The sequence below is a fragment of the Budorcas taxicolor genome, chromosome 3 (genome assembly GCF_023091745.1).
Source record: "Budorcas taxicolor isolate Tak-1 chromosome 3, Takin1.1, whole genome shotgun sequence".
Lineage (NCBI taxonomy): Eukaryota > Metazoa > Chordata > Mammalia > Artiodactyla > Bovidae > Budorcas > Budorcas taxicolor.
This window is the reverse complement of record NC_068912.1, coordinates 97,595,333-97,622,433: the sequence shown is the minus strand read 5'-3', so window position 1 is coordinate 97,622,433 and position 27,101 is coordinate 97,595,333. Positions and strand designations below refer to the sequence as shown.

Here is a 27,101-nt window from a genome sequence, read left to right as displayed (position 1 = left end):
TCTCCCCAGATGCTGTCCCTCAGGCGCTGTGCTGTCCCAAGCGTCTGAACCTCTGGACGTGCCCCCGTTTTGGCCTTGAATGCCATCTCATCTGCCTGTCAAGTCTCTGCTCAGACTGCAGAACAGAGCTTAGGTGTCTCCTTCATGGGGCCTTGCTCTGATCACTACCAGGTACAGGGTCTCTACATCGTAAATACTTCCAGCGAATTATATTTGGAACCATCTACCAATCTGTCTGCTGTCCACATCAAACTGTGAAGCTCCTCAAGGGTAAAGTTTTACTCTCTCTGTGATCTTGGCACCTAGGGCAATGTCTGGCACCGTTCAGGCTCTCAGTAAATTCTTCATAACATGAGAGGAGAGAGTGAGTTGTGGGCAAGAAAGAGACTTAAATGGGCTGAGGCACAGATTCTGAAATAAAGCCCTGCTGCTGAGTGGAGGTGCCTGAGGTGAATGCGATGTTTATAGGTATTTGTTCTCAAATACCTGTGACCTTTTTGCAGCCCAGGAAGTGTAAGTTAGGGCTGTAAAATGGAAACTGGAAACATCTAGCCAGGGGAATGGACAGTTCTGATGGCTATACAGGGACACATAAAGAGCAGGGGCTGAGAGCAAAGGGTCACCTCTCTGGCTCCACCCTCACTGGCCCTCTCTTCTAAGGCAGACTCTGCTCCCTAGAGGCCTGCCTAGCCAGGTCCTTGGGTCTCCCTCCTCCCCTGGTAATAGTTAGCTGCACTCATCTATTTCTCTCTCTGCCACCCCCACTAGACTGTGAGGCCAGAGGGCAGAGGGAGACTGTATCTTTTTATATTAGAGACCAGGGCTCAGCACAGTGCCTGGTGCCAGTTCAATTGTCAACAGGTAATTTTACACATCAATAAGTACTTAACCTTTCTGACTCTTGTTGTCTCATCCTGAAAGGAGGAATGACAACAGTGACTCAGCCAGGCTGCAGCGTAAAAGAGTTAACCTCATGTATGTAATGATTCACACAGACTCTGGCACAGCGTGGGGGCTCAGGACATGGTGGCTCCCCACCCCCACCCCCGCCCCCGCCCCCGCCCCACATGGGGTTCATATTTGGGTGCTCAAGTTAGTCACTGCTCATCCCTGGGAACCAGGGCCCCGCTGGTCTTCTTTTGCCCCAAGTCCGTGGCGCGAGCCTGGCCCAGAGCAGGTGTTCAGGCTCTCACGGCACACACACCCACACTGGGCTCCCCTCTGCCAGCTTGCCCAGGGACCAAGAGAGTTGTTTCGTTGAATGCTGAGCCTACTGTAATGGGATCTTCCCGCTCCCAAGCTCTCAAGGAACTCTATTTCCTAACATCCCCGATCAGCACATTTAATACCTGACGGCTGCCAGGGATTAGCACTGCTCTCTGCCACTGCCTCCTCTGGCATTGTATACAGAAGGACCTGGTGTCTCAGCAAGGAGGACAGACCAACCAAGGCTCCTCCTGGAAGCAGTTCGTCAGGAGACCCGGGTGTGAATCCTGAGACACATCTCCATCGCCTCTCTGTGCCTCAGCTTCCCTACCTGCGAAATGGGGAGTGCTAATAGCGTCTAGAGAGCGAGGCAGGCGCACAATGGAGGCTCAGACACCGGCTCAGAAAATGGCAGATGAATGAAGGGATGAATCAGTCAATAAAGCAGCATGTTTAGTAGTACAGAATCAGAAAGAAAAGGAACAAAAAGCATGTGGTTTCTTCCCAGAGAGGAGGGAGGGCCTCTAGTGCTTTTAATTTAAAAGGGGGAGAAAAACACTTCACTGCAAATTTTAGTCGGCTCCACTATGATGCTGGCAATTTACATCTCATTACAACAAACGCTTCAGATTGCTGTTTTGCTTTTAAAAATTTCTGAGGCATTGTTCTCCTTCAAACACATGTGACCAAATTAGCCACGATAATAAGCACTTGTGCTAAGAGACGGCACTGCACGATCTGGTGCAGATATTTTAAGTAACAAAGCAACTTTTTTTCACTTTGTGGGAAGAGTAGGAATCAAAAAAAAAAAAAAAGCCTTTTGATCCACTTCAGGTTTATTTTGGAGAAAATAAAATATACCTTCCATGGAGAGAAACCTCTCATCTGGGTTAAAAAAAAAAAGCTTTTGAAAGAGTATAAAAGACACCGCTTGTCTTTTCATTCAGTCATTCATGAGCCCATTCATCACACAATCCCTGACTGCATACCAAGATTGAGCCCTGGAAGAGGCATTGGGGACCCGGAGACAAATACAGCATGCCCCAATTCTGGAGACGCTGAGAAAATAGCACGTGAAACTCTCATTATACTGCATACAAATAGCTGTGAGTTGTCGGACAAACACTGGATTCAAAGCTAGAAAACCTGCTGCAAATCCTGGGTCTATTATTTCCTTTACCTTTTTAAGCCCCAGAGGCCTTTCCCATAAAATGGGAACCAAGGCACACAGTAAGGGGCTTGGTAAACGTTTGTTGGCACAACAGCTAAATGAAACTGTAACATTCCCTATTCTTGTCTAGCTTAACTGGACTAATGCCATTCTCCCTGAAAATCTTTCTAAGAAGTTGATGCGTATGTTCTATTTGCGTGTTCAGTCATGTCCCACTCTTTGCTGCAACTCCTCTGTCCACAGACAGGAGGTTTAAAAATCACCCATTTCTTCAAATGTTATGTTTGGACACTAAAAATCAATTCTGACTTCTGTTGAAACAAAAAAGGCTAATAATATTAGATTTTCTTTTGAAAAGTATTAAAGTCTTCCATTTATTCCTGCAAATGAACAGGACTTTTCTCTGCTACTGGTATAATTCTAGTTTCTTTCTAAATATAAAGTGAATCAAAAAATCAAATCAAAATCCTTAACGCATATGCCTACTTCGGTGGCCCAGAGACATACTGGGTTTGTCAAAAAAAAGATGATTCTACTTGTTGAAAAGGAGCTGAGCATGGGAAGAGCTACAGCAAAGAAGGAGATACACAGAGGCCTTGGAAAGAGATGGGAGATGGCCCACAGCTTGGGCAGCTGGATCTCCTCTCTCAGAAGGTATCGGCCACTCTCACCTGTTGCCGCAGCTACGCATATGGTTCTTAGCCCCGTTGTGCTTTCAGTGAGGGCAGGGACAAAACTGGTCTCATTCCTTCAGTGAGAGTCTATTAGGCACCCACTGAGTGCCAGCCCTGAGCGAGGTAGCTTCAAATGATGTGCTGTCCAGTAGTGGAAAGAGACAGACCACAGACCATTAATACCATCCTGCAAGAGTAAGGATAAAGACTTGGGAATATAAGCAAAGGAGGAGGTGCCACACCTGGAGGAGACTAGGAAGGCTTCAGAAGGACAGTCACAAATTTCTGGGCTGGGGCTTGGAGCTGGCCGCACGGGTTGGAGTAGGGTAGTTATTGTCACACGGGGAAGGCAAGTGGCACATTATCGAGGCTCACTGATCGGCCAGGATGTGGGCAGCGTCATGATCTGCACAGGTTTGCAGAGAGATAACCATGGGCTCAGGGACCCTGGAAGGCCTTGAGGGACAGGTGAGCTCCTGGAACTTGAGATAAGGTCAAGGGAAGATGGCGGGATGGTCAGGCAGGGCAATGTGATCACTGTCAGCAGCGGCTCCTTGGGGTCCTTCCCCCAACCCTCCCCGTTTTCTGAGGGCTCTCTGTGGGTGAGGGTTGGAGTAGGCTTTGCTAGGCAGAGGCAGGAGAGGCCATTCCAGCCCTAAAGACTGGATTGGGCAAGACCCCTGCAGCTCATGCCTGCCCCCTACCACCTCACAGTGGGGCTGGTCCCTTGGGGAGTCGAAACTCTAGAGCAGCAGAGCTGGAATGGACCCAGAGAGCCCCCTCTCTATGGAGCAGAAGCCCAGCAAGACAGGCGTGGCAGGAGGGGGCCCAGGTCCCCAGTCGTGGTGGTCAAGGCATTTTACCCACATTCGAGAAGTGTAGGGGCCTGTTTCAAAGGACATATTTGCTTCTCCCTGAAAAGGAAAGGTGACTGACACCTACTGAGCATCTGTGTTAGTTCTCGCTGCTGTTTAGTCGCTGTCGTGTCTGACTCTGCGACCCCATGGACTGTAGCCCGCCAGGCTCCTCTGTCCATGGGATTTCCCAGGAAGGCATACAGGAGTCGGTTGCCATTTCCTTCTCCAGGGGATCTTCCCAGCCCAGGGATCAAATCCATGTCTTCTGCACCGGCAGGCAGATTCCTAACTGCTGAGCCACCAGGGAAGCCAATTTTACACCAAAATAACTATTTTTTTAAAATCTTTTAATCTTGACACCCCAGTATCAAGTTATTCGTTTACTATCTTCTGGGTTAGGATGGAAACTCTGAGGTCAGCCACTGTCCTGATCACCGCCGTATCCCAGCACCCAGTGCAATGTCCCTGGCATACAATGAATACTCATCAAACACGTGCTTAATGAAAGAAGTTAATTCTTAGTAATTTGCCGAAAGTAAAAAAAACAAAAATAATTCAGGGTTGCTAGACTCTGAAGGCCTGCTCTTACCACAGCCCTACACACCTCAGCTAACTGTGGTTTTCAGACTGCACAGGCTTCTCACGTAATGTCCACCTTGTGGGACCCATACTGCATCTCTGACCTTCTTTTGCCTTCCTAGGTGTCTGTGAAGAACTCCACAATTGAGGAGGGGGTGCAGTGGGGAGGAAGTGAGTCACCAGCATTCATCTCACCTCTAGGAGCTCTGAGCCTGTCCTCTGCCAGCTGGTGGTCAAAGCTGGGCTGGCTCTTCATCTGTGGTCCTGCCACTTCCTACCCACCCCAACTGTCTGGACCCAGGCAGCGTTCCAAATGGCGAGGATATGCACAACAGCATGGGTCTGTCCTGCCAGACAGGCGCTGAAGGCCCCCACACATGTGCTGAATGCACACGAAATGGCCTTTGGATCTGGACCAGAACTGGCTGGGTGCCAAGACTGAGGGGCTGTGGTACGAAGGAGTGGGGTAGGAGGCACAAAGGCTGCCCTCAGATTCCCGAGGGGCTGCGGTGGGGCACAGCGAGCACCCGAGGGCAGGGGCTGGGGAGGCGGAGCTTCCTCATGGTGGAATTAAGACCTGATTTCAGAGTAGCAGGACAGTCCAGGGCCCTCCTTCCTCTTTCTCCCTAGAGTTCACTTTTCCGGGGCAGTGGGGAGGGGGGCTGAGGGACAGCTCCAGTCTGTCCCTCTGTCCCTGAAGCCCATGACCAAAGGGGCAACTCTGAGGTTGATGGGCTACAGGCCCCTCCGAGGGGAGGAGCCCCTGTGTCCACCTGTGTGAGGGCCGGGGCAGTGCTAGGGGCTCTCACCTGCCTTTGTAGCCCTGGCTGTCCCTCCTACCTACCTCTCCTCTGTGTAGTTCGGTCAGGGGTGACTTGTGGTTCCTGAATAAGCCAGCCTCTCTCCTAACTCCAAATCTTTATCAGTCTCTCCTGTTGTCTGAGACATTCATTTCCTCTCTCTGGGCCCGTGTCCTCATCCGATGATCGTATCTACTGCTGAGGTGGTTTTCTCTACGAAAAGCAGCTAGCATCTGGCCCAAAGCAGGTGTTCACAGGGGCCAGCCCTTGCCTGGAAGGAGAGCTCTCCCACCTCTGTTTCCTCGGACTGGCAAAGCCAGCAGAAAACAAGCCTGCCACACAGCCACACTGAAGCCCATGACCAACAGGCAAAGCCCTATTTCAAGTGAGAAGCACGTTTCCTGCTCTGGCAATGGAGAGAAGCCCAGTGACTCCTGCATGTTCCCACTCCCCAAGCAGGGTCAAAGGGACAGCCTGGAGCTGTTCCTCAGCCCCCTCCCCACTGCCCCAGAAAAGTGAACTCTAGGGAGAAAGAGGAAGGAGGGACCTGGACTGTCCTGCTACTCTGAAATCAGATCTTAAAACAACCTAGGGTGAACTGTGGCTAATGCTGATCCCGTCAAGAGTGCAAAAAGTCCTTCGAAGGGGAAGATGGCCCATATCTTTAGGAGACACAATTCTCATTGCTACACCTTTTCCTGCAGCCCAGGGTGAGGGGGCACAGGGCACAGTGGTGTGGGGCCCAGCCCACCAGTAAGCAAGGCAGTGGCAGGTTGTGGACCTGCTGGGTCCTGGGAACATGAAAACCTGACCTGATGGGCTATCTCCCACCTATCCTCTTAGTCCTTTCTCAAAGCCCAACTTTTGTGAGTACTCCCGTGTGTTGGTGAGAGTGAACTGAAGGCTGAAGGAAGTGGAAAAGAGCCCTGAGATGAACAAGCCCTGGGAGGAGAGCTGTGACAAGGTGAAAACTGAAGAATCAAGGGGGCCCAAAGGAGTGCTTGAGGACTGGAGAGAGGAGGATGGAATTCTGCCCTGGAAAAGTGCGTGGAGGGAGAATTCAGTACACTATATCCCAGCGAGCCTGCAATCGAGTCCAGGCGTAGCTGTAAAGCAGACAATGCAAATACGATTTCTGAGGACTTACAAGAGAAAGTAGCAATCCCCAGGAGACGCTAGGAGACCTGGACTGGCCAAAGATTAAGACAAGCCAAGACAACCACATCTGTGCTCTGCTGTACGACAATGAGTGCCTCTGGTGCGCCAAGCATCGTACACACATCTCATGTGCAAACTCAAATGGTAGTACATCACTAATGCTGGACTCACTGAGCACTTACTATGTGCCAGCCCTTGGGCAGAAGTCTGTACATGCCTTTGCTCATTTAATCCTCTTAAGAACCATAGTGGCTGGTATTGTCACTGACTCCACTTTATGGATGAAGGAACTAAGGCCCAGGAAGTTAAGTAACTTGCCCAAGTTAACACAATCAAAATACAGAAAAGCCAGTGTTCAAAACTCCAGTATTTCTGACCTCCTAGTCAGTGACCAGGCTCTCCTGCCTGTGTGCAGTACGCATTACGATATCCATTTTACAGAGGAGAAAAGAGAGGCTGAGAAGGGTTAAATTATTTGCTTCAAGTTGCGCAGTTAAAGAATTCGAAAGCTGAGATTCAAACCCAAGTACTATCTGCTGCCAAAGCCCACGCTGCCTCCAGTACAGGGGAGAGCCAGCAGGAGGCATTTGGCTGACATTCGCTGCTTTTCAAAGGCACCACCAGAGACCTGTGCTGAAAGACTCCAGCTCCAACTGCAAAGGATTTTAAAGATCAAAGCTGGTATTTTAACGGACTTTGGACAGAACACAAGGCACGAGCCCAGAGGGGAACAGAGGTGATAGAAACCCAGCTCTAAAGAGCCAAGACAGATTTGCAGGGCACAATGGCTTTCTCCTTCAGAAGTTTCAACCAGCTTGTGATCTGGCCAACAGGGGCATTATCTCTTCTTTTGCCTTCTGCTCTCTCAGAAGGAGACAATGCTTACCTGGCCTTGCAATAAGGCTACTGGAATAGTCCAATGAGATAAAAATGTCACGGCCTCTGAAGTCTGTCAAGTGTCATGTGTATGTGAATTACTGTTATTATCCTTAGTGTCTATTCCTCTTCTGGTCAGAATTCACCATTTCCACCTACCTTCCCTACAAAGTGCACACAAAATCCAGAGCCATCCTCTGCCGCCTTCCTGCAGATCCAGCACTTGCTATGTTCTGTCCTGAGCGCAAGTCTAAGCTCCGCCTCGGGCTGTGTGTGCAGCTTGGAGGCAAGGACTCTGTCTCTTCCTCTCATTCCTCACTGAGCCTTTTCCAACCTTAGTTGAACTCATGGTACCAGAATCACACCAAAACCATTTTATCTAGTAAGAGGTACTTAGAATGCTAAAAGCTGAGGGTAACACCTGAGCTTCGGTCTCTGACCTCTAAGAACAAGGACTCTGGCTGAGGGGAACTCAAGAGAGATGCTAGAGTTTAGTTTCTCCTACACGGGAGCTCACCCTTGTCACTGGCTTTCACTGCTCTGCTTCCCCTCACACCCCTGGAATTCTCTGAGTCTGCCAAGCCCTGGTTTAATAAACATCACTCTCACCCCCTAGGCTCATGAATGTTTTCAAAAGGGACCGTCTTCCTGTATCTCCAGCACCTAATACAATCCTGGCACAAAGGATACCCTTAAAAAATGATAAATGAATGAAAGGATAAATGAATGAATGAACACACAAATCTGTATTTTATAAATTAGAAGATCTTCATGCTTTTCGTGTCCTTGGCATTTATTTCTTTGGGAGAAGACAAACAGGAAAGGGCAGGAAAGGAGAAAGAGACTGGCATTTAGTAAACACTTGCAATATGCTGGTTACAGTGATGTATTCTTTATACATGCTTCCCCTTTAAATTCTGACACTCACAGAGGCCGGGAGAGAAGAAACTTTCAGAGTTAGAGAGTGAGGTTCCTTTCCATCAGAGAGGGCTGCATCCTATGCTAAGATCATACAAAAGGAAAGCTCTGTTTTACAGAGAGATGTCCTTCGGGGGATTAGGCTGGGGGTCACCCCCATGTCAATGACATTTAAGTACAAGGGCATGTGGCCAAAGGCCCAGAGAGAGGCTCTCAGAACCAGGTGTCAGGAGACCCACAGAAATAGACCTGTGACACCTTCTGGGCTTGTTTCCTCATCAATGACATGAGGGCCATAGCCTACATCCTCTCTAAGCTCAATTGCCACTCCTTGACTCCATGTTCTAGAGAATTTTTCTCTGTTAAATATATCTTGTGTTTATTTGTGGAATGAATGAAAGAATGAATAGACAAATGAATAAGTGAGTCATCCAGCGAAGTCTCTGAAACATCTTACACCATCTTGCTGCTGTCCCTAACCTCCACGAGGTGTACCATCACAGCTCCTGGCTGCTACGGGACTTTCTCACCAATCAGAGGTCCTCTTCAGGCTCCTGCTCTCTGCTCCCTCCCGTCTATGGCCTGCAGGAGCCCAATGCCTGGGGGAGTCATCAGTTATTCTTTTTAAAATTGAGTATCTCTAACCTGTGGATGATCCAGCATCCTTGAGATGGGTACCCTGGCAACATGGAAAGGAGAAAATACTCAAGGGTGGGCCTCTAAGAGCACTGCTTGAGCCAGTCCCCAGGGGAGCGGGTGCAAGGAGGGTGTAGCCCAGGCCACACATCAGCCCCCGACCAGGATGTACTGCTGAGATTCAAAGACGGTCTCTCAGTCCCTTCCTGGCTCTTCTCTACCTTGTTATTGGCTTCTTGGAGGTGTGTACTGTACAGGGGCTGTTACAGCAGAGAATTTTCTCCCAGACTCATCCAGAGAAAGTTCCACCTTCAAATGTCAGCCGCTTCCCCGGAACCACATTCTCTGCATTTCAATTGCATGCTTACATGTTCACCTCCATCACCGTGCCCTCCCCAGCCTACAAGGTCTGAATCTTCTCTGTGTCTCCCAAAGTTGCTAGGCTCAGAAAGCATGTGGTCAAGGTGAACTGACTGAAGAAATATGTATACGGCCCCCTTTCTCTTCTATAAGACCTTGAGAAGCAGAGAAGTTGGTAAACCTGTTCAAGGTGATACAGCCTTGACTGGTTAGGGAAGACGAGTTAAAAACCAAATCAGACCATGTCTGATGCCCGCTAGGGGTACGGGAAAAGGTGCTTATGGTAATATAGCATTAACAGAATACCACAGAGTATGCTGCGTATCCCTATGCCGTAAAAGGGATGTTATTATTTCCATTCTACAGATGAGAACACCAAGGTTCAGAGACGTGCCCTCTGCCTACACTGCACCTCGCTCTTCCCACGCACTCACTCCTGCCTGAGGAAGAAAAATGCATTCATCAGGCTCCGGATTAGAAGTCACTTTCTTTAGGAAGCCTTTCTTCCCCAGTCTCTCAAATTCAGCGGGTGCCCCTCCTCCACTGTCTCACAGCAGAGCTTCTGTCCCTGTGCTGGCACTAACTGAATCAGTGGCTGTCTCTCCCACATCAAACTTTAAGATCCTCAAGGGCAGAGGGCAAGGGCTGTATCTTAAATGTAGTGAACTTTGCCTGCTGCTAAGTCACTTCAGTTTTGGCCGACTCTTTGTGACCCCATGGGCTGTTGCCCACCAGGCTCCTCTGTCTATGGGATTCTCCAGGCACGAATACTAGAGTGGGGGTCGCCAGGCCCTGCTCCAGGGAATCTTCCCAATGCAGGGACTGAACCCGTGTCTCTTGTGTCTCCTGCACTGGCAGGTGGGTTCTTTACCACTAGTGTCATCTGGGAAGCCTCACTAAGCAAAACGCCTGGCACACAGTGGAGACCAGTAAATATCTGTGGGAGAAAAGAAGGAAGAAAGCAAGGAAAGAATGTTCCCAAAGCCACAGAACTGGGAAGTGGGGAAGTTGGGTTTGAATCCAGGCCTGCCTGGTTCTAACGACTAAACCAGACCAGACTACCTCCATGAAAACATACAAACTCCCCTTAGAGTAGACAGCCTTTTATTATACTCTTGGGGATTTATCTTTTGTTAATCAACGGATCTTAAGCTTTCACAGGTCAGGGACAGCTTGATCAGATGTGACTTTTCTGGTCCCTGGAGCACAGAGCACCCCATGTGGTGGGTGCTTTATGCATAACTGTGGCTTAAGCTGACTTATGTTCAATCCATTGATCAGAAGGTGACTCAGATCAGAGAAGAGCCAGCCACTGGCCCTCAAGATGGCACAAGGCCTGTGGGGTGGGAGTGCCTAGAATGATCAAGACACTGAAACCCCAGTTGGGGCCAAGTTTATCTAAGCGTTTTAAGACTAAAGAGGCACGGGTACGTGTACACATGTGTGCAGGCTCAGTCACTTCGGTCGTCTGACTCTTTCCAACCCTACGGACTATAGTCCACCAGGCTCTTCTGTCCATGGGATTTCTCAGGCAAGAATACTGCAGTAGGTTGCCATGTCCTCCTCCAAGGGATTTTCCTGACCCAGGGACTGAATCCGAATCTCCTACATTGCAGGCAGATTCTTTACCGCTGAGCCACCGGGGAAGCCCGAAGAGGTATATACTGATACAAAATGCAGTGTCTTAGTGCTCTCAAGGGTTAGGAGTGGCTTCTGGAGTTTAAACTAAGTTCATCATTATATAAGACAGGCAGTTTCCATGGGAATAAAACTAATGACGTGGAGAAATTTTAAGTTTGCTTTGTCCCCCGTTAAGAGGTTTACAAAAGATGTAGTGTACAGAAAGCAATGAAAATAAAAATTATTCATCCAAAGACCAGGACACACTTTTTCTCTCTGAAAATCTCAGTTCTCTCTTGCCCTCCCACTGCCACGCCAAGATCACAATTTTTTACAGTTAGGTTTTCTCTTTGATAAAAAATTTTAATAACTTTTTATGTTGCACACACATGTGACCTTTAGTGTCACTGTGCGCCTCTCAAGGCAGAGTCCGGAAGTGGGGACATTACTCGCCTAGGAAGTGGGGATGTGGTTTGAGGTGAGCGCTGCTTCTGCTTCCCCAAGGGACCCTGGGCAAGTACCAGCCTCAGTTTTTTCCTCTGTGACAAGGGCATGAAAAGGCCTCTTGGCTGACCCCTTAGGCCGCCCGGAAGATCTACTGAGACACTGCCTTGGGAACGCACTCTAGGTAGTAGGAGGGACCTATCAACATAAGTAACGCAGCACATTTATCTAAATATCAGAAAGGAATGAAGCTTTACATGTAAATCTATTATCTAGGTAACACAAACCTTCCTTCCTAAGTATAAAATTGTACTGGATTTAAACTTTGGGGATGGCACTTATATTTCTAGACCAGTCTATTCCCTTTTTGAAGCCAAGAATACTGACGCAGGGTTAGTACCGACTGTCTTGAAGAAAGGTGGGGCTATGAATCTGTGTTATCCCGATTTGTTCAACACTGTCCTCTGCTTTCCATAGCGTTTCTGTCTTTTCCTCTCAGGTAAGCAGTCATTTCTCCCTGCAGGCAAAGTGGCGGCCTTTCAGATTTCCCCTGATTCCAGCTTCTAAGCCACATTACATGAGAGAGAGAAAGTGAGAATGAAAGTCCCTTAGTTGTGTCTGACTCTATGCGACCCCATGGACTGTACAGCCCATGGGATTTTCCAGGCCAGAATATTGCAGTGGGTAGCTGTTCCCTTCTCCAGGGGATCTTCCCAACCCAGGGATCGAACCCAGGTCTCCCATGTTGCAGGTGGATTCCTTACCAGCTGAGCCACCAGGGAAGCCCAATTCCATGAGAAAATCTAAAAACCTAAGTTTGGTAAGTTCAGTTGCAGTGTAAGAGCCTATCAAGTTTTTCTATGAGCAAACCAAAGTAGCTTTATACATCTTTTACATTAATCTTCCTAAGGTCATGTGCCTCTCTACTTAAAAACTCAGTGTTTCTCATTCCTACCAAAACAAACCCAGACACCCCCAGCTGGCAGAGGTTTCCAGGCCTTCAGTCACCTGTCCTGACTACACATGCAGTCTCCCTTCTTAGTACACGTGGTGTTGACTGCTGCCCTCTGCCACCTCTTGTGCCTTAAAAGCCAGCCCACCCTTCGAAGCCCACCTTCCTCCTGGAGTCTCCCTCCTCTGAACTCTCCTCTCATCTTATCCACATCTTTCCCATGGCCCTGACCACGTTCTGACTTAAAGTAACGCAAGTTTTCCTCGAATCATGTCTAACTCACTTCATTATCCTAAAACCCCCTTGGAGCTGAATGAATGCATACATGGGTGGTGGCAAATGCGTTTCTCTGAGGCCCCTCTTCCAACTGCTGCCCACTGTGTTCTAGATAGCTAAGGCTGCTGTGTTCCAAAGCTCCTGTCAGATTCACTCTGAGCAGGGAGGGCCTCTCTCTTGGGGGACCTGCTGAGCCTCGTCTCTGCCCTTCCCTTGCCTCAGGGTCTGCCTCTCCCCAGTGCCCTCCGGGGCTGCCATGCCACCCCGTGGGGGTTGGCAGGTGGCTGGTGGTGGAGGGGGTGCACTCACCACTGCCCAGCCTCAGGAGCAGCACGTCCTGCAGCCTGCGGTTGAGGTCACGGAGCTCCTTCATCTCAGCCACGAGCGCCCCGTACTCCTTGAGCTTCTTGGCCTGCTGCACCAGCTGCCTCCGAGTCCGCTCCAGCTCCTGCTGGAGGTGGCGCATCTCCTCCTGCTGTTGCTGGTAGTTGCGCAGCAGCTCCTCGTACAGAGCCCGGGGCACGCCGGCGTCTTCCAGACTGTCCATGTCCCCCACGCCCGGCGAGGCCTCCACGAACACCTCCTCCGGGCACGTGCCGGGGCCCAGGCTCAGGCCGTTCTGCTTCTCTAGCCGGGCCACCACTGCCTCGATGCTCTTGTGCGCCACTTCGCTCGGCTTCCGCCCCTCGGGTCTCTGTGTAGGACAACGAGAGTCAGTTCAGGCAAGGGCAGCTGGGGCTGTCTTGGACTGCGGCTCAATATGTCCCCAGACAATCCTAGAATCACAGAACCACAGAACATCAGTGCTTGGAGAAACTCTGTGCACACACTTAAGACAAAGCTCTTTATTTGACACGTGGGGAAACAAGAGGTCCAGAGTGGGGAAGTGTCTTGGCCAAAGTCACAGGCTCAGTGAGCAACAGAGGCAGGACTCCGGTTTCCCAGGCCAGCGCTTTCCCATCCCCATCACTCTGCCTCTTGGATGTATCTCATACCATGACTGCCCTCCCCAACTCCCCAGTTCCTACCCACCCACAGGGCTCAGGCAGTGATCTGCTCACAGTGGGTATTCAATGAGTATTTGTGGAGAATCCATGAGAAATCAGGCTAGGCCTAGGCATCCCGGGTGAGTCACCAGTCAAATCTTTACACCAACAAAACATAAAGGCCTCTTCTCCCCACCTCACCCCCTACCCCAAGAAAGGGCATTCCACCAAATAAAGTTTTCCTGAAGAATACTCCAGTTGGGAAGGATGCTAAGGACTCTAATCTGGAGCAGGAATTGTGTCTTATTTTCTGTTTCTCCACTGCCTACTCAGAACTGGCACCCGGCAGGGGTTTGATAAATGTTTACTTAACTGAAAAGTTCAAAGAATACTAGTACTGGAAGGTTCTTTCTGTTTAACTCCGTCATTTTACAGGTGAGGAAATCGAGGCTTAGAGAGGAGAAGGACTATACTCAGCGTCACATGCTGAGCTACAGAGTCAGACCTGAGACTTAAAGCCCAACTTAGAGCACAAGGCTCCTTCCCCCACCCCTGCCAGTCTCTCCTTGAACTCTGGCCAAGCTAAAGCTCAGCATAAAGTGGATAGAAAGAGGACAGTTTAGTGAGAGGAGAACTAACCAGGACTACCCAGGGGCTGGGGGCTTCAGCTGCCTGAGGAAATTCCAGCTCAAGTGGACAAAGCTTCCAAGACGGGGAGTGGAAGCTATGGGACCAACTGAATTCTTCACCCAGGGCCGGAGGGCTAGGGACTCTCCTGACTGGGGGCACTTGTGGGAAGTACAGACAACCAAAGACACAAGATTCCAGACAACTTAACTATGTCAGGTTGAGCCTGCCTTAACCTCTCAATAAGCTCCTGAAGGTTTTGGAAAAAAACAACAAAAAAGAACCATGACTCTGGGATTAGGTTACATGACAAAATCCTATCCTGTCATCTTATCAGCTGGGATAAAGCGCTACTAGTCTAAGTGAATCTATTCATTAACACTGTAATGATCACTTTAGATACTCAACTGCAGTACTACGCTGGGACACCCCCAAGGGCAGTGACCACGTCTGTCTGACCTCGACGACCCCAGGAGCCAGCACAGGGCCAGGGCCACAGTGGGGTGCAATGAGTGCATGAACTCAACTCAGCTGGATCTTCTGGACTACGCTTCAGGAATGTCCTTGCCCTGAGTCCAAAATCAGACTGTGGTCAAAGCGGAAAGTATCCCTCTTCTGCCTCCCTTCCTCTGGGGCACCCATTGCGCAGAATAAACATCTGGCTTATTGGACAAGCTATTTAGCAGGCTTCCAAGTAAAGGCTGGAGGAGACCCACTAGGGCTCACACCAAAGGAAATGCAACTCATGCACAAGTTTTTCTTCTAACCCAGGATCACATTAACCCTTTTGTGTGAACCTGGCACACCCGCCTCTGCTCATGAGTCCACTCCTGGCTGTCAGGGGGCAACCTGACAGTGGCTGGCTCTGACCTGCTGCCCAAGAACAGCCACCTCAGGTTCCTGGAGCCCAGCAGTGACCTTTCTGGAGCTGGAGGCCGGAGGAAATGCCCCTTCCAAGCCCTCAGTGGTGATGACACTGCACAGATGGTCCAAATAGGACAGTGCTCCCCGGAAAGTCAGCCGGCACAGCCAACTCCTACCAGCTGGCCCGAGTCTCTCACCACATGAACAGATCATGGCCTGTGACACCCGGGGACATTTACATGGGCAGAGGAGGCCAGACTGGAATTCTTCAGCTATCACAGATCTGAAAAATGCTCCCCCATACTTTCAAAAAGAGGAAAGATTTTGTTACCTTGATGTGTCTAAGCTGTAAATCTTCTTCCCCATAATCTTTAACTTCCCCATCTTCTTCTACGAGATTGACAGAAAGTTTGGGGATTTTTATTTTCTTCTGCATCACACTGTTTTCAAGGTCAGATTTGTCTTCTAAAATGCACATCAAAAAAATAAGGTTCATTATGGGTCAAAATGCTCAAAATGCCCACAACCTCAAATGCTAGAGAATGACTGAGGCCAGACCAGTTAAAGAGGAAAAGCCAACCAATCCAAGACATGTTCCCTCCTTCGTGCAGGGCTCTTGAGAGCAACAGTGCAGATCAAGCTTGAGGATCAAAGTGAAAGTGAAGTCACTCAGACTCTTCGTGAACCCACGGACTGTAGCCCACTAGGCTTCTTCGTCCATGGGATTTTCCAAGCAAGAATACTGGAGTAGGTTGCCATTTCCTTCTCCAGAGGATCTTCCAGACCCAGGGACTGAACCCAGGTCTCCCGCATTATAGGCAGATGCTTTGCTGTCTGAGCCACCAGAAAGTCCTGAGGATCAAGGCTATATGCTAAAAGGACTACCGTGCAAAGCACTGAAATAGCACCCAATGAATGTGCTGAGGGGTTTTCCTAAGTATATCTTAAAGGGTGGCCTTTCATGGAGTTCTAGAATCTTGGAACTGGAATGGCCCTTAGATTGTTCTGTTTTTAACTTAACTAGCATACAAATTCCTCAACAATCGAGATCTTTTTAAGCCAAAGGACTTCCCAGGAAAACCTACTGGGTTTCAGCCAGCTCAGGTACTAAAGAGCATGAAGGGATGATGGCTCTTATGAAGATAAAGCCTGGACTGGAGCTGAGGTGGAGCCTCCCCACAGCCCAGACACAGGACAGACTGAGTTAAGATGGTTACAGGAAGAGGAACAAGGAACATTCACTGCCTTTTTACTGATATCAAATCAGGATACGACAGAGTTTGAGGGGCCTCTGTGACCACGTGGTCCAACTCTCCCATTTTACATGTGAGGATGCAAGGAGTGTGATGAGTGTAAGGAAGAGCCAGGAAGTGGAAAACCGGCCTCTGGCATCTCATCCAGTGCTTACTGATGTGCACTACAAACTACAAAGGGCTACACAAAGGGATGCTACTTCTCTCTTTTATTCTTTCAACTCAACTTCAGATAATCTGAAAGAATTCTCAGAATTTACAGGCACTTAACTATTTTAGTGATCTCAAGTGTCTCCTCTGGGGGTGAGAGCAACACCTCACACCCACAGAGCACAGCAGACACCAGGCACGCAATGAGCAGGGTGTGAAAACTGGCACGGTCAACACGCTCAGAACTGTCTTACTTCCCCAAGCAAAAGGTGGATAAAGATACTACCATTAAAAAAAAAAAAGGAAGAAAGAATGACTTCAGAAAGGTACAGAGTGGAAGGGAAATGCCGAGGAAAAGAAGATGGTCTTTGTTAACAATCTCCTGATCGGAGATGAAAATGGCCTTTCCCACTAGTGAAAGAGCAATCCTCGGGCTCTAGTTCTTCTCTTTGTACCTACGTTTTATAGGTGGGTTAGGAATGAACAGCAGCAGGGACTGTGGTCTTTCTGAAAGAACAGCAGCTCCCCTCCTATTAAACCACTGTTCTTTCTTTCTAAAAAGCTGTTAAAAGTAAAACCCAAAGAAAGTGCTTCAAGTGAAGTTATCCTGAAATGGGATGGGTGGGTGTTTTCGCAAGTGAAGAAACAGAGAGAGAAACTGAGAGAGATACAGGGGATGACAGGGTGGTGTCAGGACTTCTGAATGTGTTGAGGCAAAGCTCCTGGGTTAGTCTTCAGTTTGACAAGTTCAAGGGCAAAAATTTAAGATGTAGCCACCAAACTAGAAATGACAAGCTATGCTCAGCCTCTCTGAGCTGAAACTCTGAAGCTCAGAATCATGTTGGTATGGAGAGAAGCAATCCTTCAGACTCACAAAACTGGGCAATATTTGAACTGAGAGCAATCCTCAGATCATTTCACTCAACCCTGTCAAGATGGAGATGAGGTTCCAAATGGTAAATCCATGCATACTCCACTAAACCAGCAGGCCCAGGGATACAAGAGGAGTGGGACAGGCAGGGTTCCCATTCTGGAGAGTTCATACTTGTGCAAGGTCACAGAAATTAGGGTCATAACTTGAACAGCGTGAGGGCTCAGACCATGTGACCAGAGTTCAGCACTTTTCCTCCTATACCTCAGATTAATGTTCACTGGGAATTTACACTCGCAGGATCTAGCTGGGGCCTTGAGCCACTGGGAATGAACATCGTTAGGGACAGAAGATAAGAACCCACAAAAAAGAAAGACCCTCTGATAAGACTGAGAAAAGATCTCAAATACTGAGTTTGAATAGCGGGACAGTAGCTGCTACAGGACCTCAAGGGCAAGGAAGATTACTTTGGTCAGGACAACCATAGCAGGCTTTGGAGAAGAAGTACCCTTTGAGCTAAACTCCTTACTTACAAGGTGGTCTTGGGTAACTTACTTTACTTCTCTGATCCTGTTTCCTCATCTGTGACCTGAAGTAAATAATTCCTGCTCACATTGCCAGGATGCCCTGAAGATGATCAATTCTGTGTGTTAAGAACCTGAGTGAAGTAAATGGCACTTGGACCATCAGCAGTCATAAAAGGACAGTCATTTAGGGATGGCAAGAAGAGGGAAAATGATAGAAATTAAAATATATATATAAAGACTGCAAAAGCATTTAGACTGGAATGGTTACAGAAGATGGCTCAGTTATAGGCAGGAAGAGAGGTAAGAAAGGAAGTTTTGGTGGCTGAGCTTGGAGAATAAATGGCCTTGAATGCCAAGGTAAGAACTAAGGTTCAGCTTGCAGGTGTGGGAAAGTCAGACAACCTGGATTCCAAGTCCAGCTCTGCTAGGTTATAGCTGTGTGTCAGTGAGTATTACTGATCTCTTTCTGTAGAAATGGAGATAGAATATTGGCTTCAGGTGGGATCAAATTAGCCGAGTACATGTGCCTTGAAGGCAACAGAGCCCTGTCCTTACAGCACGTGACAAAGTTCTGCAGAGCCTGTGGCTGGCCCAAGGCTACTGCAGGCTTGCGCCAAGAGGTGGAGACCTGCCCAGCCACCTGGCTTGAGAGAGGTGACACTTGGCAGAGCTCTACTCCCCATACGATGACAGAAGTCCCCCTCCCATCAGCTATACCCAAAACTCCATGCTCTTCCATCTAACTGGGATGCCCTCTTCTTTCCTCTCTGTCTGAAAAACTCCATCCAACCTCCACTTAGCTCCTTTTTCCTTCTTCAAGGTTCCATTACACCTTGCACATACCTTCTCTAGCCTATTTTCTTACTATGTTGCAATCACCTGCTTTGAGGTCTACCTTTCCCACTGGAGTGTGAATAACTACAGTGCAGGTCCCATATCATAAGCCTGGTCACATAATATAGGGACTCATCAAAAAATATTTAATGAAAGAATAACACAAAGAAGCTATGCCAGTAAGCATTTGAAAAGATGCTCAAAATCCTCAGTCATTAAGGAAACACACATCAAAAAGAATACAATCAGATATACTTCATACTCACTAGGATGGCTACAATCAAAAAAAAAGAAAAAAGAAAAGAACAGAGGATAAGCATAACAAGTGTTGAGAAAATATGGACAAATTGGAACCCTGACACATTCCTGATAGGAATGTAAAATGGGGCAGTATGGAAAACAGCATGGCAGTTTCTCACAAGGTTAAAAAGAGTAACTGCAGCATCCAGCAAGTCCACTCTTAGGAATATACTCAAGAGAAATGAAAACATGTCCACCAAAAACTTGTGCACAAATGTTCACAGCAACATTATTTGTAATAGTCAAAGGCGGGAAACAACCCATTGTCCATCAACTGATGAAGGGAAAAAATGTGATATATTCATGCAATGGGGTATCACTCAACTGTAAGAAGAATGTATTGATACTTGCTATAACATGAATGAATCTTGAAAACATTACGCTAAGTGAAAGAAGCCAGACACAATGGCCACATAATGTATGATTCCATTGATATGAAATGTCCAGGTAGGTATATCCGTAGAGATGGAAAGTGGATTGATGTTTTCCAGGAATGGAGGGGGAAGGGGCAATGAGAAGTGACCACTTAACGGGTAACAGGGATTTCTTTTTGAGTGATGAAAATGTTCCAGAATTAGATAGTGAAGATAATTGCAGAACACTAAGCTGTATACATTTTAAAATGGTTAAAATGGTGAATTTTATGTCAGTTATACTTCAATTAAAAGATAGGCTACCACTTTTAGAATGTATATTACCTACCAGGTACCACTATAAGGCTCTTTTCACATACTACTATACTTCCCAACAACCCAGCAGTTAAGCACTAGCTGCAATTTTCCCATGAGAGAAGAGCTGAGCCTCAGAGAGGGCCTAAAGCCATGCAGACAGGAAGGCGCAGAGCCAGGGCAGGTCTAGATCTCTTCGCCTCCCAAGCCCATGCTCTCTTCTCTCTAAATACATGCCTGAAATACAGTAGAGCCATATTCATAAATGCTGAATGAATGAATGATGACTCTGGATAAAGACATCTAAATCCCTCAGCCTGAAGTTCACAGCAGAAGACCACGTTAACTGTTGCTCTCCTGACAAGAACCCTGTGGCCTCAGAAAATCCCCAGACAGAAGTAACCATTACCAAGCCCAACAGAATGAGGCTGGCCAGACCCCAGGGCTTGAACGGGTTCTTTGAAAAGGTAGGATGAGCCGTACAGGAAGGTCTGAGTGACAGGAGTGAGTTCCAGAAGGGAGCAGAAGCAGACGGTTTCCCCAGTCACCTGTCCCCTGACCTGGTCCTGGCTGCCCTGATGTTCGGCCATGGGGATCGTGAGGCAGCTCTGAGAGCTACCCACCTCCTGGCTCCACGCTAATGCTCATCAGTCTTCTCCCTGGATGAGGCTTCCTGGATGTGCTTCCTGGATGAGGGCTCAAGAAGATCCAAGGCCCCCACTTGTCCTTTTCTGGGGTCAGTGGACATTCATTGACCCTTGTTCTGGGTTGAGCACTCTGCTAAGTGGTCCGTGTCTTTCAGATCCTTACAACCCAGGAAGTACCAAGAATTTCAACCAGAATACAAGGCTTGACTTTCAGAGAGATGCTGGCTCATGTGGGGCAAACCTCACATCTCCAGGTCTCCTTAATCCTCACCCTGAGCTAAAGGTGATGCCTACCATCCATTCTAGCCCACAGATTATGGAACACTCAGTGTCACTGTAAGAAGTGGGTGAACTGGTTGGGAGAGGGAGGCCTAGGACTGAATACAGGCTGCCTAGTCTTGCGAATTAGGTGGCCCTGGTTTGGAACTCTGGTCCTGCTACCTGCTGACTGTGGGAATTTGGGCAAGCTACCTCATCTGTCTGAGCCTCACTTTCATTATTTCTAAGGTCGGGATGATAAACTGTTTTCCAAAAGGTGATGCTTATAAAACACCAAGCACTGTGCCTTTCTTGTCCAAGGTGTTCAATGAATAGCAGCGATGAGGCTGTTCTGTGGGTTATGTGCTTGGCTTTTATCCTTTGGCACAGAGAACCACTGCAGGCATCCAACACAGATTGGGACATGATGAAGGAGATGTTTCGGGAAGATTAATGTGGCAGTGGTGAGCAAGATGGATGAGGTGTGGGGAGGAGACTGAACATAGGGTGACAAGAAGCTATAACTCTTGACTGGTCACATTAATGAAGGTGAACGATGGTGTGGATCTCATCTGAGACAGCAGGTGACTTCATGTGGCATTTTAACATGGCTTTGGAGTCTGTGTCTGGCTTTGCATTCCAGGAAACAACAGAAGAAATTAGCAATGGACTCAAAGGGATGAAGAAAACTCTCTACAGTCAACCCACCTTTGCAACTACTTCAAACTTAAGACCAAATAATCAGTTTTAGTGTAAACAGAAATAAACATATAGCCTCTGAAGAGACTATCTTCTTTGACTCTGACTTCCTGATTGTTTCATTCCAGGGCAAGAAAACCACCAAGGATTTGGGCATCAACGATCTCATCCTCCTTTCCAGCTTCTGTGGTGTTAGCTAACCACATTCATCTATTCAACAAATATTGAGTAAGCATCTACTATGCACCAGGCCCCATGCCAAATTCTTTACTAACATCAATATATTTAATCCCCATGATGATTCTTTTGAAGCAGAAAGTGAGGCTCAAAGTGAGGTGGTTTGCCTAAGACATAAACTAGAATTTCCAGTCACGTCTGCATGACACTTGGACCATTTCTATTACCTAATTATCCTATAGGAACAGGAGAAATATTACCAAGTTTTGTAACTTCCTCAACTGAACTAAAAGGCACATATAAAATGACAAGTTTATCAATATAATCTCCCAAGTGCCAGCCTTTTTCCTAAGCCCATGCCTGCATCCAGAAAAATGCTGTGATAAATTCCCAAACTCAACTTAGCACAAGTGTGACTCAACACCAACCTCCTGAACTGCAAGCTTATCAAGACCACCAAGCCCTAAACAATCCCCCCAAAGAGCCCCTATTCAAAGCCACAAAATGTGGTAGAAGCTGCTCTTCAGAAATACAGAACTTGGTGCCTGTCATTCATCTAAGAGGGAGAAACATCCCATGAAACTTACCACTATTGAAAAAAAAAATGGAGGCATGGTAATGAGCAAATAGTGTTTTAGAGAACAGGCTGGTAGACAGGAAATCCCATGCAAGTCTGTCTTCAAAAGTGAAGAGACCCCTGGAGAATTAAAGTACAATTACAATGGGAAAGGCACTGTCTTAATTTCCATTTTGCATAAAATCATGCTGGATAATTAAAAGACTCAAACGTCAGAGTTTAATATGGTGTGGGCTTGTTGGTTGTGATGAAATTCTGAAAGGCTAAACATAAACCATTTCACATAGGCTTTGTCTTGTTTTTAAAAAATATCTATATGCCAGCTTCAAGTTCTTCAACCGTCTAAAAACCCTGCAACGCCTATGTTTGCTTCAGAAACAGACATGCCACAAAAAAAGCATGTGTATCTCTCATTCTCTGGCCTCTGTTTCTATATCATCCGAGGCAGACAAAATTCCCAAGTTTTTAGGACTGTATCTAATCAAGACAACAAGAAGATGAGTGCCCTGCTGTGGTAAAGCAGAAAGAAATCAAGAGACAAGGGTTTGAGGCACAGCTTTGTAACTCACTCTCCGGGTGACCGGTCACTTCCTTTCAGCTCTCTCTTCTGTAAAACAACAGGGACTGGACTAGAAAACTCAAGAGAACCTTCCAGCTGTGTGACCACTGGACAGCCACAGGGAGTTCCACTTCTCTTTCTCTTCTGTGCAGTGCTGGATAAGAGCAGATGATCCCATCCCTCCAGGTGGGCTTGTCTGAAGAAGTGTCCTGATGAGTCCATCCAAAAAGGGAGAGAAGAACTGACAACCAGGTTTTGGTAGGTCTCCAGGCTCTCACTATCACAGCCTGCCAGGCCTGGGTACAGGGTTAGGGCACAGACAAAACTAGGAACCTTCAACCTGCTGACTCATTTGTCTAGCTACCCTCATGTGCTTTACCAGGCTGTTGCCAGGGTAATAAGTGGCCCCACCACAGGGTCACAGGCGGGAAAATCATGGGGTGAGATGGGAAGCCTTTCATGCTAAAGTCAAGCCCCAGGAGGATTTACAACACACACAAGTTACATTTTAACCCTGTCTGCTCCTTGGTCCTCTAAATCGTTCCTTTCTACCATAAATGGTAGTGCCCACACTAAGAAAGCTGTTCTTTCAACAGTGCTTAGCCATCACAGTCCTTATCAATTACCTACATTTAATGAGTACCTACTATGTGCCAGATAACTTCCATGTTACTTTGCTAATAACACTATTATATAATGGGTAAATAGCTCACGACTCTCTCTATGTTTGGGCACCCAAAACTCAGAGAAGTGACATAATCTCCCTAAGGTCACACAGCTTGTAAGCAGAGTCACAGTTGGAACCCAGACCGCCTGATTTCAAAGCCTATCTTCTTTCAGCTCTCTAATACTTCCTACTTGATACTTAAGGAAGTGACCTGGGAGAGGAGTACCTCTAACCAATTCCCCTATCATAGGGCGGGAGTTCATTCCACAATGTCCACCTTCCCCGACAGGGAGCTCATCACCATGTTGGAAGCAGTGTTCATCTGCTCTTATTATAGTCCTCCCACCAACTCCTATGAATTCCAGGACCTAATTTTGCTTCCGGGACTCCAAAGAACAGGTATGATCCTTCCTCTGCTGCTGCTGCTAAGTCACTTCAGTCATGTCCGACTCTGTGCGACCCCACAGACGGCAGCCCACCAGGCTCCCCCATCCCTGGGATTCTCCAGGCAAGAACACTGGAGGGGGTTGCCATTTCCTTCTCCAATGCATGAAAGTGAAAAGTGAAAGGGAAGTCGCTCAGTCGTGTCCGACTTTTCGCGACCCCAGGGACTGCAGCCTACCAGGCTCCCCTGTCCATGGGATTCTCCAGGCAAGAGTACTTGAGTGGGGTGCCAGTGCCTTCTCTACTGGGGCAAAACTCAGACATCCAAAACTACCAAAATATCACCCCAAGCAGATTCTGTCTTCTCCTGCTTATATATTATTTAGCTGTCCTATCCTACATCTCACCAGTGAGCTCAGAGGAAAAAGTGGTTGCTATGTAGTTATAAGAAACAAAAATAGGTTTAGATCTAGGATACAAAGACTTCACTCCTCATTTGATTTCTAGAACACCCATCTCTCCTGTTTATCTTTTGATTTTTAGTCCATCCTTGGCTGCTTCTTCCAAGTCATCTTTTGGGGTTCTTCTTCTTTAGCTGTGCCCCCTAAAAGCTGGTGTTCTAGAGAGTTCTGCACCATTCACTTCCTCTGACCGCCCCCTCCCTCTGTGGCCCCACCACACCCATGGCTAATGATTTCCACATTGGGATCTTCAGCCCCACTTCAGAGCACTCTCCTAAACCTTGGACCACATGCCTAGTCCCTTTCCTAGAGTATCTGCCCAGATGTCCAACGGGCCCCCAAGATTCATCCTGTTTCAAACTAGACTCATCATCTCCTCTTCTAACCAACTACTCTTCTAGTGGGATCAGAGCCCAGATCACCACATCATCATCACACACGTCACCACAACCAGGCAGTTCCCAGATCCTATGGAGTCTCCTTCCTTAGTCGATCTCAGATCCATCACAACCACTGCCACCTCAGTGTGGGTATCATACTCTCTGACTGCCCTGATCACAGTTCTCCATAAGCTTCGTGTATATGGGAAGACCTTAGCCCACTGCCTGGCACCTACAGCAGCCAGTAAATGTTTGAGTAGCTTTCTCCTCCTGGGGTAAAACAAGAAGCCCTGTCTCACAAGGATGCAGACAGGAGTATGTATATGGTAATTCCCAGCACTGAACCTGGAGCCTGGTGCGTACTAAATAAATATTTAGTGAATTGGTCTTTGAAGGCAAGAAACAAAGTTTGTTCCTCCTCCTGCGTTTCCCTCCAGTGTAAGGCTGACCACCTAGTGTAACTCAAGAGCTGGGGAGCTAACAGGAACCAGAGAAAAGTTCTTCAGGGGATGGATGCTTTACTGGTAAGCATTTTAAAATGAAGGGAACACACATCTTCTCTCTTGAAAGAGCTTATAAGACAAAGCAGGTAGGCACAGTGGAAAGAGAATAAATCCTGGGAGCCAAAGATCTAAATTTGAAGTCTACTTTTCTGGTGTGTTTTTAAAAACAAAAACCAGTGTGCTCTTGAATAACAAAAACAACCAAAAAGAAACATTCAAAAGAGCAAGACCTCAGCTTGCATGGGGCAATTTTTTCCTTTCATCCAGTGAACCAGAATTCTGAAGTACTCTGTAGCACTTACTATTTAGTTGCAACAAATATGCGGTTCTTAAACAAATCACATCAGAAGGAACTTTCAATGGTTAACATTTCAGTAGAATCAGCAACAGATGACAACAGGCAAGTTCCAATCTTCGCTCCAATGTACATCAGCAGAACACGTCAAAACTTAAATTAAAAGTTTTCACTTGCTTTAAAAAAAAAAATCCTTTTGTTGGCAGTCTCCCACTGATGACATGCAACAATCTTTGCATATGAAATCGCCTAGTCCCCTGCTTCGCTGCTAACTTTGTAGAAGTTCCAAAGCATTTCTGGAGCAAGAGATCTATTTGGACCGACAATGCCAAGCTGGGACCTGAGCCCTGAATGAGCTAAAATTACCAAAGCAAGAAGAACGTGGCTTTGGAAGCTACTTCCCCCAAGTGTGGGGTTTCTTCTAGTCAAGGGAGAGATATAGAATGTTGACTTTTTCCAGATGAACAAAGTTGAATGAAACCTCCAGAACTCACTGCAGGTTTCTGCTCTGAAACAAATTGCTGCTACAGAGTCCCTGTTCTCCCTGCTTCTTCTCCCCGAGCATAGCATATGCACCTGACTTCCCAAAGTTGGTGAGTTCAACTTGGGCTGACTGGAGTGGACCACGTGCCGGGCACTGCAGGTGCATAGGAAAGGAAGGCAGGTCCCTGTCCTGGAGGAGTTCACCGTTTGGTAAGAAGACAGACACAGTCACGACTGACCAAAATAGGACACAGAATGCTCAGATAAGCGAGGAACAACCAAGTCAAAGGAGAACGCCAAGGAAGGAGGGTCTCCCATGGGGACAGAGAGTGGAACAGGGTGCTGCTGATGCATTTATCCATTCCTCTATGACAGCCCTCAGTTCACAGGACTGCAAGCACCCATGTGTCTGCCCTTCCCACTGAAAGTGAGTTCCATGGGCAGAGGCCCATCTGACACAATGATTAACCCATCCTGGATGGCTTGAGGAGTGCCCGAGGGTGTGTTCTTAAGATGGTATGAAATACCATCTGCAGCCTAGGGGAAGCTGCAGAAATGAGGTGGCACTGGGGCCGCTCTGAATGCACAGGCTGAGAAGCTGAAGTTCATTCAGTAGGCAATGGGGAGCTACAGAAAGTTCTACCAAGTAGTGACTTGACTATGACTGTGTCTTAGAAAATTATTCTGGCAGCAATTTGGAAAACAGCTTGAGGCAGGGTGATCAATTAGAAGACAGCTATGCTGGTTTAGATGTAAAAGCTGGTGCAGGCCTGGATGGGGCAGTGGGGGTAAAGTTAGAAAGCTGTGCAAGAGAAACTGCAAAGCCCCTCTAGAACAGGCCCTTTCTCTGACCTGCAGTGCCTGGCTTCTCTCCATTTAGGCCAAACATCAGGCCCCAAGACTACCCCGAGGATGGTGCCCATTTTTTCCTTGTCACTCCAACAGACAGAAACCCTACATGGCAGGGCCTGAAAAGTTAACTTTTGGTCTCACCCGGGTTGTGCTGCCATTTCAATCCCAGGACCTCAGACCTGTGGGTGCACTGGAGCATTTGTTTATTATAGCACAGGGCCTGGGGTATAGGAAGTAGTAAGGGGACATATGACAACAAGAGGAATTTAGCATACCCGAATAACAATAATGCAGCAAAGTGCCTGGAGAGAATGGCACAGCATTTTAAGACTCAGAGCTTAAAAACACCAGTTTGGGCCCTGTTAAAAAGAAACAAAACAGAAAGCATAAATTCAATATCATGAGCCCCAGGAGGAGACTGGATTGCAGTTGGATAATGGTTAAGTTCTCCAAGTGGGTTGCTCTCATTTTCACAAGCTGTTTGGCAAGTAAATGAGAGTGACAAATGAGACCGTGTCCAAAGGTGAGCCAAGTCTTCAGTTATGTGAACCA

General features: G+C 47.6%; 2 protein-coding genes across 2 annotated transcripts in view; both read right to left on the bottom strand.

Moving 5' to 3' along the window:
• AGBL4 (AGBL carboxypeptidase 4) overlaps positions 1-27,101 on the bottom strand; it is a 1,457,998-nt gene that overhangs the window by 229,891 nt on the left and 1,201,006 nt on the right. The gene's annotated exons all lie outside the window — the stretch shown is intronic.
• Positions 1-27,101, bottom strand: part of BEND5 (BEN domain containing 5) — a 48,827-nt gene that overhangs the window by 18,216 nt on the left and 3,510 nt on the right. The window contains exons 2-3 of the mRNA XM_052636761.1: positions 15,336-15,469; positions 12,837-13,221 (exon numbers count right to left, since the gene is read on the bottom strand). Of these exons, the coding sequence (XP_052492721.1) occupies positions 12,837-13,221; positions 15,336-15,469 (519 nt within the window). The remainder of the gene's footprint in view (positions 1-12,836; positions 13,222-15,335; positions 15,470-27,101) is intronic.